Consider the following 16,020-nt stretch of genomic DNA (forward strand, 5'->3'; position numbering starts at 1 on the left):
CTCACCTAGAGGTCTCCCCGGTGCGGCGGCCATTTTGGGCAGGGACATTAGCTATACTGGGGATACTCACCCCGAGGTCTCCCCGCTGCGGCGGCCATCTTGGGCAGGGACATTAGCAAGACTGGGGATACTCACCCCGAGGTCTCCCCGTTGCGGCGGGCATCTTGGACAGGGACATTAGCTAGACTGGGGATACTCACCCCGAGGTCTGCCCGGTGCGGCGGCCATCTTGGGCAGGGACATTAGCCAGACTGGGGATACTCACCCTGAGGTCTCCACGGTACGGTGGCCATCTTGGGCAGGGACATTAGCTAGACTGGGGATACTCACCCCGAGGTCTCCCCAGTGCGGCGGCCATCTTGGGCAGGGACATCAGCTAGACTGGGGATACTCACACTGAGGTCTCCCCAAATCGGCGGCCATCTTGGGCAGAGACACTAGCTAGACTGGGGATACTCACCCCGAGGTCTCCACGGTGCGGCGGCCATCTTGGGCAGGGACATTAGCTAGACTGGGGATACTCACAACGAGGTCTCCCCAGTGCGGAGGCCATCTTGGGCAGGGACATTAGCTAGACTGGGGCTACTCAACCCGAGGTCTCCCCATTATGGCGGCTATCTTGGTCAGGGACATTAGCTAGACTGGGGCTACTCACAACGAGGTCTCCCCAGTGCGGCAGCCATCTTGGACAGGGACATTAGCTAGACCGGGGATACTCACCCCGAGGTATCCCCAGTACGGCGGCTATCTTGGACAGGGACATTAGCTAGACCGGGGATGCTCACCGCGAGGTCTCCCCAATGCAGCGGCGATCTTGGGCTGGGACATTAGCTAGACTGGGGATACTCACCCCGAGGTCTCCCCAGTGCAGTGGCCATCTTGGACAGGGACATAAGCTAGACTGGCTATACTCACCCAGAGGTCTCCCCAATGCGGCGGCCATCTTGGGCTGGGACATCAGCTAGACTGGGGCTACTCACCCGAGGTCTCCCCAGTGCGGCGGCCATCTTGGACAGGGACATGAGCTAGACTAGGTATACTCACCCAGATGTCTCCCCAGTGCGGCGGCCATCTTGGGAAGGGACATTAGCTAGACTGGGGATACTCACCCCGAGGTCTCCCCAATGCGTCGGCCATCGTGAACAGGGACATTAGCTAGACCGGGGAAACTATCCTCGATGTCTCCCCAGTGCGGCAGCCATCTTGGGCAGGGACATCTGCTAGACTGGGGATACTCACCCCGAGGTCTCCCCGGTGTGGCGGCCATCTTGGGCAGAGACACTAGCTAGACTGGGGATACTCACCCCGAGGTCTCCACGGTGCGGCGGCCATCTTGGGCAGGGACATTAGCTAGACTGGGGCTACTCACCCCGAGGTCTCCCCAGTGCGGCGGCCATCTTGGGCAGGGACATCAGCTAGTCTGGGGATACTCACCCTGAGGTCTCCCCAGTTAGGCGGCCATCTTGGGCAGAGACACTAGCTAGACTGGGGATACACACCCCGAGGTCTCCACGGTGCGGCGGCCATCTTGGGCAGGGACATTAGCTAGACTGGGGATACTCACAACGAGGTCTCCCCAGTGCGGAGGCCATCTTGGGCAGGGACATTAGCTAGACTGGGGCTACTCACCCCGAGGTCTCCCCATTATGGTGGCTATCTTGGTCAGGGACATTAGCTAGACTGGGATAGTCATTCCGAGGTAGCCCCGGTGCGGCAGCCATCTTGGGCAGGGACATTAGCTAGACTGGGGATACTCACCCCGAGGTCTCCCAAGTGCGGCGGCCATCTTGGACAGGGACATTAGCTAGACTGGTGCTACTCACAACGAGGTCTCCCCAGTGCGGCAGCCATCTTGGACAGGGACATTAGCTAGACCGGGGATACTCACCCCGAGGTATCCCCAGTGTGGCAGCTATCTTGGACAGGGACATTAGCTAGACCGGGGATGCTCACCCCGATGTCTCCCCAATGCAGCGGCGATCTTGGGCTGGGACATTAGCTAGACTGGGGATACTCACCCCGAGGTCTCCCCAGTGCGGCGGCCATCTTGGACAGGGACATTAGCTAGACTGGGGATACTCACCCCGAGGTCTGCCCGGTGCGGCGGCCATCTTGGGCAGGGACATTAGCTAGACTGGGGATACTCACCCCGAGGTCTCCCGGTGCGGCGGCCATCTTGGTCAGGGACATTAGCTAGACTGGGGATACACACCCCAAGGTCTCCTCAGTGTGTAGGCCATCTTGGGCAGGGACATTAGCTTGGCTTGGAATACTCACCATGAGGTCTCCCCAGTGCGGCGGCCATCTCGGGCAGGGACATTAGGTGAACTGGAGATACTCACCCGGGGTCTCCCCATTGCGGTGGCCATTTTGGGGGAGGATCCAAAATCAACAGGAAGTGACCCAAATGCACCAGAAGTTACCCAAATGACCCCGGAATGAACCGGAAGTGACCCAGAAGTGACCCAAATGACCTGGAAGTGACCCAAATTACCTGGAAGTGACCCGGAAGCAGGGTTATTATAGTTTTGGATTTTTCATTTTTAGTTTAGTTTTTATTACATTTTGACTTTTCTATTTCTAAAACAGTTAGTTTTAATTAGTTTTTAGAATAGATTTGTTAGTTTTTATTAGTTTTAATTATGGGGAAAATGCTTTGTTTTAGTTTAGTGTTTATTAGTTTTAGTTTTTTAGAATTAGATGTATTTGTCAGGTGCGGCTTTTTTTTTACAGTAACAAGTGTTACTGTAACCAATAACAACAATAGACCAATAACCATCAACAAATAAAACATAACAGGCCACTTCAACTTAAGTACAATAAGGCCAAGAAAGGTACAGTGCATTAATGCTGCTTCTAAAGTGAAAATGCAGATGTAACAAGTAACATAAAACATAACATGAAAACCTGGCAATTGTACAGGAGAGTGCAGACGTGTCAGAATTTGTCAACAAATTCAAGTCCTTCCATATTGAAAGATTGTGTGTGTGAGAGAGAGAGAGAGTGAGCGAGAGAGAGGTTTTTCCCCTCGAGAAATATGCAGGACGAGACAATACATTTGCTTTTGTCTGAGACACAATCATTATCAAAATAATCCCAAATGGGGTTCTGTCGTTTTCTCCCAACTTTCGCCATTATAATGTTGTTTTAGTTTTGCTTTGTACCCATCAGACCTAATTGTAAACGCCTTAAGTCACTTCAGACGTCAAGGTGCCGTACGGCTGTACAACTGTCGTAAAACCGGCAGCACCGTGTTTTACATTTATAAATTATCACAAAAGCTTTCAAAGACGAAAACGAATGGTATTTTTGCTACTATTATCATTTGTTTTAGTCTTGTGAGCAGACAATGTTGTTTTAGTCAATTATCGTTTTTCAAAAAACATTTTCGTTTTTATTTTATTTCGTACACGAAAATGTTTTTTTTAATTTTAGTTTTCGTTATTTCGTTCGTTTTCGTTTACGATAATAACCTTGCCCGGGTTAAGTGTTTCCTTACTTCATATTTTCTTGCTCCCCTTCTGTTTTTTATGTCCTCAGTCCAGGCCATTGTACATCATTCGAGATCATTCAACTTCATTCAACTACATTCCGACAGTTTGTAGAGACTACACAATGTTTTTGTTAAAGAGTCTGATAGCAGCAGTCAAAAAGGAACGGCGGAATCTCTCCTTTGCACAGCGAGGGTGTAACAGTCTGTCACTGAAGGAGCTGTGGAGTGCTGTTAGGGTGCCATGGAGGGGGTGGTCCGGGTTGTCCAGCATTGATGACAGCTTGGCCAACATCCTCCTGTCCCCCACCGAGTCCACAGTGTCCAGGGAGCAGCCCAGGACAGAGCCGGCCCTCTTGACCAGTTTGTCCAGCCGCTTCTTGTCCCGGGCCGAGACGCCGCCTGCCCAGGTGACCACTCCCTGGAAGATGACCGATGCAACCACAGAGTCATTAAAGTTCCTGAGGAGTGTACCCTGAACCCCAAAAGACCTCAGTCTCCTGAGTAGGAAGAGTCTGCTCTGACTCTTCCTATAGAGGGCGTCTGTGTTGTTGCACCAGTCCAGTTTATCGTTCAGATGAACACCCAGGTACTTGTAAATTGAGACTCTCTCAACATCTGTTCCCCGGACATTCACTGGTGCAGGTGAAGAGTGCTGGCGCCTACCGAAATCCACCACCATTTCTTTGGATTTCCCCGCATTGATCAGGAGGCGGTTCTGCTGGGACCAGTCCACAAAACCCTGAGTAAGTTCTCTGTACTCCCGATCATCTCCGCCTGTGATGAGGCCGACAATCGCAGAGTCGTCAGAGAACTTCTGCAGGTGACAGGTAGGGGTGTTGTAGTTGAAGTCCGAGGTGTAGAGGGTGAACAGGAAGGGAGCCAAGACAGTTCCCTGTGGGGCCGCCGTGCGACAGAGGAGCACATCAGACACACAGTCCTGTGTCCTCACATACTGTGGCCGGTTTGTGAGGTAGTCCTGGATCCATGTGGTGAGGTGGTGGTCCACCCCGGCCCGCTCCAGCTTGTCTCCCAGTAGGGTGGGCTGGATGGTGTTGAAAGCACTGGAGAAATCAAAGAACATGATCCTCACAGTGCTCCCCGCCTTCTCCAGGTGGGAGAGTGAAGTGTGGAGGAGGTAGGTGATGGCATCATCCACACTGATGCCAGGCTGATATGGGAACTGGAGTGGGTCCATTGAGGAGCTCACCAGGGGGCGCAGGTGGACAAGGACCAGTCTCTCCAGGGTCTTCATCAGGTGAGACGTCAGCGCCACTGGTCTGAAGCTGTTGAGCTCCTTCGGGTGGGGGGTCTTTGGCACCGGGACCAGGCAGGATGTTTTCCATAGCTGGGGGACCCTGCCCAGCTTCAGGCTCAGGTTGAACATGTGCTGGACAATTCCACACAGCTGGTCTGCGCAGGATTTGAGGAGCTGAGGGCTGATGCCATCTGGACCCGCTGCCTTCCTCGCCTTCATCTTCTTCAGCTGGTTCCTCACCTGAGATGTTGTGAAGGCCAAGGCTGGGCAGGAGGGAGTGGTGGCTATCTGTTGTAGCTGGGAGCTGGAGACTGTGGAGAAAAGGGGGGAGGGGGTGACACGCCCAGCAAGAGGAGTAGGTGGGGGCTGCAGCAGGAGAGACTGAGTGGAGGCAGGCATCTGATCGAACCTATTGAAAAAGAGATTCAGCTCATTTGCCCACTGCAGGTCTCCCCCAGTCCGGGTCTTGGGTTGTCCGTGGCCTGAGATGGTCTTCAGGCCCCTCCAGACTCCCCTGGCGTTATTCTGCAGCAGCTGCTCCTCCATCCTCTTCCTGTAGGACCTTTTCCCCTCTCTGATCCTCCTCCTCAGCTGGCGCTGCACCGTCCTTCGCTCCTCTATGTTGCCTGACGCAAAAGCCCTCCTCTTACTAATGTCTTCCCCGTGAGCATCGCTGAATACTTCCCACACAGTTGTTTTATTGTCTCTGGTGTGGCAGGTGACATACTGTGTGAATGAAGGCAGAGAGGAGGAAGGGGAGGCATGATTGAAGTCACCAGAGATGAGTACCAGGGCATTTGGGTGCTGTGTTTGTAGCCTGCTCACGGCTGCAGTCAAGACATCACAGGCTGTGTCGCCGCTGGCAGCTGGTGGGACGTAGACGGTCACCGCGATCACATGACTAAACTCTCGCGGGATGTAGAATGGCCTCATGCCAACAGCTAGCAGCTCAATATCCCTGCTGCAAAGCTGCTCCTTAATCGTGATGTGCCCAGGATTACACCATCTATCGTTCACAAACACAGCCAGCCCTCCTCCTTTCCTCTTTCCACTCTCCAGCGTCCTGTCCGTGCGTATGATTTGGAAGCCATCCAATTCTACGACCGCGTTCGGCGTTAGCGCTGTTAGCCACGACTCCGTGAATAGCATCAGGCTAGCCTCCCGGAAGTCCCTCTCGTGCCGGGTAAGCGCCGCTAGCTCGTCCATCTTGTTGGGGAGCGATCTAACATTCCCCATGATAACAGACGGGAGGACGGGATGGTATCGTCTCCTCCTTTCCCGGCGTTTAACCCCCGCACGAGATCCCTGTCTCTTCCTCCTCAGCTCACGGGGGATATCGGGTCTCGCCCCGGAAGCCGGCGCATGGTTAGCACGGAGTGCTAACAGCTGATTCCGGCTGTAAACAATGGGGGCTCGTCTCCGAGCCAAGTCGCCGGACACGATCGCGCAAAAAATAGCCATCAGCAGCAGCAAGAATACCGCAGTTTGGTGTCCATTGCTACGCAAGTTACGACTATTAACTATATGAAAAAGGTATGAGGTAGAGTAATATTAAAGAACAAAAACACACGAAAGGCTCACCGATGAGCCGCAGCTACTGTAGCGGGCTGCCACTCGCGCGGCGCCGGAAATCTTATTTTATAAGCTATCGTATGTTTTACCATTGCTGTGCCCAATAATGCGGCGCACCTTGTGTGTGTTAAATACAGAAATAGTGCCCGTAACTGAGACTGCGCCTTTTAATACGGTGCGCCAATTGGTCAGGAAAATACGGTATATGTATATGTGTATGTGTATTCGCATATGTATATATATATATATGTATGTATGTCTGTATATATGTATGTATATATATATATATATGTATGTATATATATATGTATGTATATGTATGTATATATGTATGTGTATATATATATGTATATGTATGTGTATATATATATATGTATATATGTATGTGTATGTATATATGTATGTGTATATATATATATAAATATATATATATATATATATATATATGTATCTGTATGTATATATATATATATATATATATATATATATATATATATATATATATATATATATATACATATGTATGTATATATATATATATATTGTTAAGTAACACGCCGAAACATTTCAGGTAATTAAACGACCTAAACACTATTGTCTGTATAAATGAAATCAGTCAAAATATAACTAGCTTCAGGCAGTTAAAACAAAAAGCATTAGCACAACAGCGTCTTAATGTTGCGGCATTGCCTCCCAAGCAGTCGCGTGCCTTGTCCGACACCGCTTACAGCCGCCAGCTTCGGCGTGAGAGTGAGTGGGCGTCGATTTTAGATAAAGACCTCATCGAACACCGGGGCTATCTTGAACATGCGCATCGCGGGGCGGCATGTGCTTTTAGTCGGGGCCGCTTCGGGAGCGTCAATATTCAGCGACTCCACAGCTAAGTATGGCCGCATTGGAACTTACCATTTCGGCTGTTACTTTCCAAATTAGACGGTAGGGCTGGGTGATATGTAAAAAATATAAATTAAATAACGATCACGATTTTATCATGATTCTTTTTTTACATTGTTTTTATAAGACTAATTTGCACATTGGTCCACTGATAGTGTAGTGGTACACACGCCTGAGTTGTGTGCGGGCAGCGTGGGATCGATTCCCGCTCAGTGACAGTGTCTATGTGTGCCCTGCGACTGGCTGGCGACCAGTTTGGGGTGTAGTCTGCCTTCGCCCATTGACGGCTGGGATAGGCTCCAGCAACTCCCTGCGACCATGTATAGGATAAGCGGTTTGGAAGATGACATGACATGACATTTGCACATTTCTGACCATTTTTCTCATGTCAAACATATAAAACATATTCAAAACGTATATAAAATTCTAATAAAAAATCACATTTTAAGCCAGCTAAGCTTTCTAAACAGGTTTTAGTTTGAATAGTGACAATCTTTATCAAAATGTGCAGTGCATGTAAACATAAAAAGCAACACAATGTAAACATAAAAACACAGCTCGTAACGTAGGTCTAGTACTTTGAATAATCTTTTAAAGCCCTCGTTTTCCACTGTTTTAATGAGAATCATGTCTTCAGCAAAGTAATAAGTCACTGCCTCAGTTACTTCTTTACACTGCTTGCTTGTTTTTTCCTATGGAGTTCGCTTTTTAAATGACTGTGTTACCGTGTGTTGCGTTAGCTTGGAGCTAGCGGCTGCCTCTGGCTGATCTTTTTTTGCTTTGCTTTGTCTGTTGGTGCTGACGTCCGAACCGAGTCTCTGCAAACTTTGCAAATAACTGGTTTGCGCTTTCTCCTCCGAGGTAAAGTCAAACCCCATCGACACGGTGGATGTGGAGTTTCTTTTCGGGACCAACTCTGCTTCGTGGTGACTTTACGTTATAGCCTCCCGCTTTACAAACAAACAGGGAGGCGGGGAGTGTCACGTACGGTGCACTGTGCGTGCTGTGATTGGTTGGTCAGGTATACGCGTCAGCGGCTTTGACATAGTGTCAGCTTTCAACGTGCCGTCCAATTTGGAAGGTAACAGCCAAAATGGCATGTTCCAATGCGGCCACACTCGGCTGTGCAGTTAGCCTCGCTAGAAAATTTTATTCGCAGTTCGTTGAGGGCTTTCGTCACACGCAGAAGGTGGCGGCTGCAAGCAAGCAAGCAGGGACACCACACGCGACTGCGACTGAAGCAACATGAAGACACAGGCTCGCTCATCTTCACCTCCACACACTGGGCGGACAGTAAGGAGCTAATGTTGTTGTGCTAACGCCTTTTGTTTTAACGGCCAGAAGCTAGTTGTTGCTATTAGCCGTCCCAATCCTACCTTTAGCCGGGGAGGGAAGCGGGGGGTTCCAATCTGCCTGCTGCTGCTGCAGGCGCGGTCTCCTTCCTGAGAGCTGACACTAGCTTAGCGTCGCTAAATGTCCGAAATATAACCAGTTGGGGTTTATGTGCGCATTCATGCTCTTGTCCGCTTCAGCTTGTGAAAGTCGATGAGCAATCGCCACGGTATTTTTGATTTTGGGGAGGTGATCATGATGAGATCACGTTTTATATAAATGAATCCAAACTATTGTGTAGAACACTTTTATACTTTCACACTTTGAAGTGGACAAGAGTAGTAATGTGCAATTGCATTTTGGTGGCGATCGGTCGTCGTTTTAGACAACAGAACTGTCAAAGCGAGCAATATTACCACGTATGCCTTCCTCGCATGATGTAGACCGCTGAGACCGAAAACATAACATAAGCCACGCCCCTTTTTGGGGTGGGGAAATTTGTCGTAAACCTAATCACAAAAAAGCCCTTAAATCACTACAGAGTCTTTTGAGGTGGACATTTTAGTCCTAATGACATTTTTACATGCAAACCTATTATATAAGTGCCAATGTTAAGCTCACCCAAGTGTCCCTTTGACAATCTTATATCGTCATATCGCCCAGCCCATTAGACGCCGCGTTGAAGGTCGTAAAACTGGGGCCATTCCTCATCCAAATAAATGTGCATGTCTACTCATTCCCACTTCAGACTCTGTACATATCCTGACGGGTGTTTAATGCCTCGCCCGTCCTAACCGTGATCAGCAAATAAGCGTGTGCGCTCGTCCCAGCAAAAATCTATGTAGCTCTGCTCACTTGCACATTTCCTCATTCTCATATAAATCAGCCTTGGAGAGGTTAATCCTTTTGATATGTTGAAGTGGCAATCAGTAGGTATGTCCACAAATTTTGGTGCCAATTGACCGTTTTTGGACGTTATAAGCAATGACAGTACAATGATTTCCAATGGAGAGTTTGTAATCAGTCCCTTCAGTGACTTCTACCGAACATGGAAAGAACGGTAGGGGGCGTGGCCATTTTCCTCATTGAAAGGAAGCGTTATTCATTCATTCATTCATTTCTCCAAAATGAATGGATAAAATAGAAAATGACAAGCTCTTTTCATTTTCCTGATCAAAAACTATATAAAATGAACTTGTTAGTGAAAACATGGCCATCCCGACCAAATTATCCCTTTAACTGCTCAGTCACCTGCTCTTTCTTACCATTTTTGGGAATGTGCTTGTTGTTGCTTACCATGTTGGTATGTCGTCACTGTCCTGTGAAAAACACTTCTGTCCAATTTTGGAAAAAATAAATACATTTCATGTTAATGCGATGTTTGAATATAAGAAATATTGATAAGAAAATAAGAAAATTAAAAAAAAAATGGACATAAGTGTTTTTCACAGGACAGCGATGATATATTAGTTCCATTCCCATTGTTGGTATGTAATTATTGTTGAAACATAATACATGTATTTTGAATCATGCAAACCATTATTTTGTTTGTAAGTATATGTAATGTATTATATATCATTTTTTCTAATCTGTTATCTATATTAGTTGGACTTGTATAGGTGTAACTTAACCATTAGGGAAGCGAAAGTTAATATGTGCAGCTTGTAATATAAATGTGAGATGGGGGTGGGATTTAGTACGTTTTCTTCTTCCCATTCCCTTTTTGAGCAACACCGTGTAGAGCGGTTGCAAATGGTGACCTTTTGTTTTTGTCTGGGAACTTTTATTGTTTTTTTTTTCTGAAAAATGATACAGTATGCTTGTGGTGGCCTCCTCAAAAACAAATAATCAATCAGTCAATCAATCAATTATTTCATGAAGACTGGTAATGATAAAATGTCTGTGTCTTCCAGGTAATATGGTTGATGGGTGGTCAGCTTACCCAGCAACCACCGCCCTCCTGTCCAGCAAGCTCTCGTTTGTCAACGAATACTCAGCTGCACGCTGTCAGTTGTGGAAGAAGAACGGCCTATATGCCTATGCATGGATAAACTGATCGTTCGTTGGCGTTCACTGGACATGCCATCATCCCAAAACATGTTCGCTAGATTAACTGAAGGATCCAAGTTTCGAGATGAGAGAGAAATGTGAGACTTGTTTGTCAACGTCTACCCTGTGATTGACTGAAGACGAGTCCAGGGTGAACCCTACCTTTTACCCATTTGAGGATATCGTCGGCCACGTAGCATAATTGCCTAACTCATATTTCAATGATTTTGGAAAACAAGTCAAATCACATTTTTGAGATTACATGACATGACATTGGTATTTATTATAGATATTGTAACAAAACACTTAACCTGTGTGAATAGTAAGCAAAAGGAAAAAGACCCTTCATTAATTGCTTCACAAATAAAAGTGACTTAGGCAGAATGTGCCATGACTAAGGCATTTTATTCTCTCACATCCAAATGCAAACATAACCTAACCAAAGTTGTTTTACCCTCCTCAATATAACCATATTAACCAAGTTGTTCTTCCTGTTTAACCTTAAGTTTTACTTTCCCACCCTTAAGGAGACACTTGATTGGGTTGAACATGGCACTGACTGTATATAATGTATTTTCCGGACTATAAGCCGCGACTTCATTCCTAGATTTTGAGCCCTGTGGTTTATAGCTATTCTGCGGATTTTTCTTCCACCGCTCAGGCGCTCTAACCGGAATTCAGTACAATTCCTACAACAGTACAATTCAATAGAATACATTTCCCATTGACTGGATGTGACTGCAGGTGGAGGAGTTCACCAGGAGAGGGCGCCATGCACTAGGTTATTGCATTAGGTGCTGTAATGCTTTGATTTTATGTTTTTGTGAGAATAATAATGTATACCATGATTCATGTGTTAGATCAGGTGTGTCAAAGTCAAATGGACGGAGGGCCAAATACAAAATTTTGCGACAAGCGGAGGGCCGGACTGATAGAATGGTCATTGAATTTTTTTTAAATGTCCAGATTGGATCGGGTCATTCACGCCTGCTGATGATGTCACGCTTTATATATCTGTAATATATTTCTTTGCGTCTATGTTTGTCACCCCCCTGGCTGTTGTGTTTTTATCTTCGAAGTTTCTAAATAGAAAATAAAATAAAGTACATTACTGCTACTTTTGCGAGGCAGCTCATACGTCACTTCCGTTTCCGTTTCTCCTGCCAAACTGGAAACACTTTTCTGGTTGACTTGGGCTGCAAGATTGTATGAACTGTACACAATGTGAAGTAAAACGGAGAGGATCATATGATTGGTATGATGTCTCCATCTGACTATTTAAAGTGGCAAGGTATGAATTTGGGTTCTCCTGTCAGAAAACACAGGCCCGTATTCCACTTGACACGTCTATTTATTGTGGTCTGCAACAACACAGACAAAGAATAACCTAGCAACATCATCCAATGCATAGCCATTTGTTAACAATATGCCTAAACATTACAATTCACTGTATTGAGAAATTAATCAGCCAAACAATACATACAATACACATTCACACGTTTCATCACAAGAATAGTTAGCATATGAGCCAAAATAACGAACTAGTGTTCATCAACGTGACATCATTCACGAGAACATATCTAGGCTATTATGTACAGCAGTTACCTGACACGAACTTAAATTATTAAACTCACCTTTTAACATTTACACACAACAACGCAGGTGGTGAAACACGGGAAATCTGCAACTAGTGAGTTTGCTGGCACGAACAAACTACAAGCTGTGTCGAAGAAGGAAAGAGAAAAAAAAAAGTCACTCACTATCAACACTTAGCGCTCGGATCGCGTTCAATGCCTGCTCACAGTGTGGGACATCTCAGCACTACGTCGAAACTCAATGAATTGATCAAATGCCAACAATGACTAATAATAAAACAATGTGAGATTTCGAACATGAAGTATTTCTAATAAAGTGTGTTTTACTCCAAAAAACTTTTTACAACAATCCGATTCGGGAAGCCATGAAAAGTGACGTGAAGTCTTCGGTCAGCATGTAGAACAGCCATGGGGTGGCAAACATTGATACAAAGAAATATTTTACAGAAATAGTGTATGGAATTGGGTTATCTGTGTTGTGGTCGAATTTGTGCCTTGCCAAGTTGTTTTGTTTCTGAGGTTAATGAATGCATCGTGCGGTTCGCTGGATGGGCCATGCGAGCGAGAGTAGCGGTGGACGAACAGGAGAGCCGTTGCTCTTTTTTGACTGAACGGTTGTCGCACTGTATTGGCATCGGCTGCGGCCCTTATTAGCCCTTTGGACTAATAAAAACATGATAATTAATCTACATCTGACGGCGTGTTCTTTGAAGTCGCTACAATATATTTTAAAGCGTGACGTCATCGGCAGGCGCGAAGAACCCGATCAGATCTGCTACCCACACCGGCTTTCTGCGGGCCAGATCTAATAATAAAGCAATATCCTCCCAGGGGCCGTAGAAAACCTTCTTGCGGGATGTGGCCTGCGGGCCTTGACTTTGACATATGCGTGTTAGATATTTCGTAATTAGGCTTGTTAGCTTTATTAGCTTTGTAGGTTTAGCTTTATATTATATAAAAACACTGGGGAATGTAAGAATAATAATGTATATCATGATTCATATGTTAGGTTTTTCATGATTAGGCTTGTTAGCTTTATTAGCTTGTGGGTTTAGCTTTCGCTTTTTCCATATCCAGGCCCATCTTGCTCGGTGTGCTTTGCCTCCACATATGTATGATAATGGCTCACACACGCACACACACATAGACAAAACAAGTTCAGAGTGTTCCAGCTGCTTTCGCTCCCCTTTCCCTTAGAGCTGGAACACCTTTGTAATCAGGGACTCCTAAGAAAATAAAAGCGAGGAGGCGGAGGTGCTTATCAAAGGGTTTTAGGAACTGTTGCGGTAGTTCCCTTCGGTCTCCTTGCACAAGTAAAATGACACTATTGTGTTGAGTGTCTTCTATCCTCATTTTGTGCGTTGTTTACTAATGTCTCACTTGGTGTGAACCTGACAGTTTTCCTAGAGGTCCGTGAAGTGCACATGAATGCGATTGGCTGATGTTACGTCTGTTCTGTTGTTTCGATGTGAAATGCTATTGTTGATTTAGCACGTTGTGTGTTAGATTGGCTAATTTTATTAACATAAAACAAAAAAGGTGCATATTTAGAATGTAGTAGAACAATAGATGGTGGAGTCTGGTGGACATTAGCTGACAAACTGGAGCGGCAGTCGGCAGTGAAATACTGTTTATTTTCTCTTGGTTCTCTTCTGTTTTAATCAGCAACGTTGCTGCAATGTTAAAAGGCACCGTTAGGAAAGAATGTGCTCAGGTACATACAAACATTTACAGTTCATAATCATTCTGTAAATGCAGTAAATATAAAAGTTTTCAACATACATAGGCGCGGCTTATATAAACTGCGGGGTTTTTTTTTTATAATGTTCTAAAAATAGAGTGGGTGCGGCTTGTTTAACAGTGCGGCTTGTAGCCCGGACAATACGGTAGTAGGTCTCTGTAAAAATTATGTTCGCACAAAAATTCACCCCCCGAAGAAACTTAGAAGTGATTCATGCGTCCTTATTACTACATTCAGCACATCTTAATGATGCCTATTTTTTTATGGGTGTGGGCTGTTATTTTTTGTGTTTTTTTTTCATTTCAGCCTGTCAACGTCATTGAGGGAAATAGCAAGCAGTGTATAATACAGTATGTTTTCCAGGCTTGTTTTATCATGTTCTGTTGAAAGTTTTTGTCTGAAAACGGTGACCAATAATCATCCAAATTCATTTGTACAGCTCTACTCATGACCACTGCAACCTGTGAAAATATAAAAGCGATCGGCAGAATGTTTGGGATTTTATTGACATTAAATGTGAGCTCCATTGAGGAAAAAACAATCACCTCCACAATGTTACAGCCAAGGTCAGCGGTAGGAAATTATCGTAGGACGGTAAGAAGATCTTTTCATACTGCTATACCCTTGGCTGTATCAGCGGCCGAATGCTAATTGAGCTAACTGAGTTGCGTTAGCCTGTTAGCAGAGGGGGACTAATCTGCCCGCTCATGGAGTCTATCGTTGCTCTCCGCGCAGTTTGCCTTTTTATTCGCGTGCAACCCACACGTGTTGTTTTGAAAATGTGTTGCGCTTTGACTCCAAGTCGGAGGGTGTCGCTACAGCTGATATTGGCTAGGACACCGCAGGGTGGAATTTCTTCTGCGTTTTGTGGCCTTTACCTCGCCTAACGAACAAAGCGACAACAATGGGGCTCGTGCCTGCTAGAACAAATGGACCTTGATGACTAGGTAATGCATTTAACTTTTTTATGATTGCAAAATCGATCAGAGAGGTGGCGACAAAAGTGGTATCTGCGTGTGTAGGCCTCTTTACACACACATACATAACACCCCACGCCGTCTCCAAGCTGCGGATCCTCTCCGTGGTGACAAATAAATTACCGAGACACTAGAGAGACAAACAAATTCTTCTTTTTTCTAGTCCCCCTCACCCCTGTGGGGCTATACAGATTTCGAACAGGGCTATAGCCCCTCCCAAGCCCCAGTCTAGCGCCATCGCTGAAACATTCCTTCACCAAGCTTTGATGTACAGTGTGTGGCACATGCTGCATACATATGGCCAGATGCTACCAAGTCCCAATTCAATTTACATAAAACAAATTAAAAGGAAATATTCCAAAATATTTAAAGAAATGGATGCCACTACATAACACACACGGCTGTTTCCACTACTTCTTAACCTTGTTTATTGGCTATGGATATTTGCACTTTCCTGTGAAAAGACACTGTTGTACATGTATTGAATTCTATTTGCGTAAACAAGTGTGAAAAAATGTGTTATGAAGCTGTTATTACCAAATAAAACAATTTCAGAATATTTGCTGCATGTTTTGCTTGTTAACACAAATTGGTTAAATCGATTCTAATCCAAAGGAATGAATCTTATTTGTAGTTCATTGATAAGTGCTAAAGCACTGTTTGTTTGAAAATTAATGATAAATCTGTTGCTAAATTCTGGTGTGTGTGCCTTGGAGTCCTGATGTGAGTATAATACAGTCATATGGATATACTGTACATTGAGGCAGCCTCAACTAAGTAAGTTCCAGTACTAGTCCTTTTTCATAAAGGATAAAGATCATACGCCTGTGTATTGAGATATTGTCGCTCTACATTCGTAGTTCCACCGTTTGTGTTCAAATATCTGTTGCTTAAAAGGTTATCCTTTTCTGACTCCAGCTCCTCCTCCTCCTCCTCTTCTGACTCAAGCTCCTCCTCTTTTCTTTGTCTGTTTCATTCTCCTCTTCCTTCAACTCATCGTCATCCTTCTCCCCCTTTTGTTCCTCTTCCTCAGTCAACGTCTCTTTTGGTAAAGTCTTGACAGCTCCAGTCAAGGACGTTTGAGGGATGTCCATTGGGGGTATGTTCTCCTT

At 45.6% G+C, this 16,020-nt stretch overlaps 1 protein-coding gene across 1 annotated transcript in view; it reads left to right on the forward strand.

The window, feature by feature from the left end:
• The window catches only part of LOC147150655 (uncharacterized), a 60,726-nt gene extending 45,259 nt beyond the window's left edge, over positions 1-15,467 (forward strand). The window contains exon 10 of the mRNA XM_086026605.1: positions 10,460-15,467. Within this exon, the coding sequence (XP_085882731.1) occupies positions 10,460-10,602 (143 nt within the window). The 3' untranslated portion in view covers positions 10,603-15,467. The remainder of the gene's footprint in view (positions 1-10,459) is intronic.
• Positions 15,468-16,020: the final 553 nt, after the last annotated feature.

This window comes from Filicampus tigris, chromosome 3 (genome assembly GCF_054856515.1).
Source record: "Filicampus tigris isolate MCC_2025a chromosome 3, RoL_Ftig_1.0, whole genome shotgun sequence".
Classification (NCBI taxonomy): Eukaryota; Metazoa; Chordata; class Actinopteri; order Syngnathiformes; family Syngnathidae; genus Filicampus; species Filicampus tigris.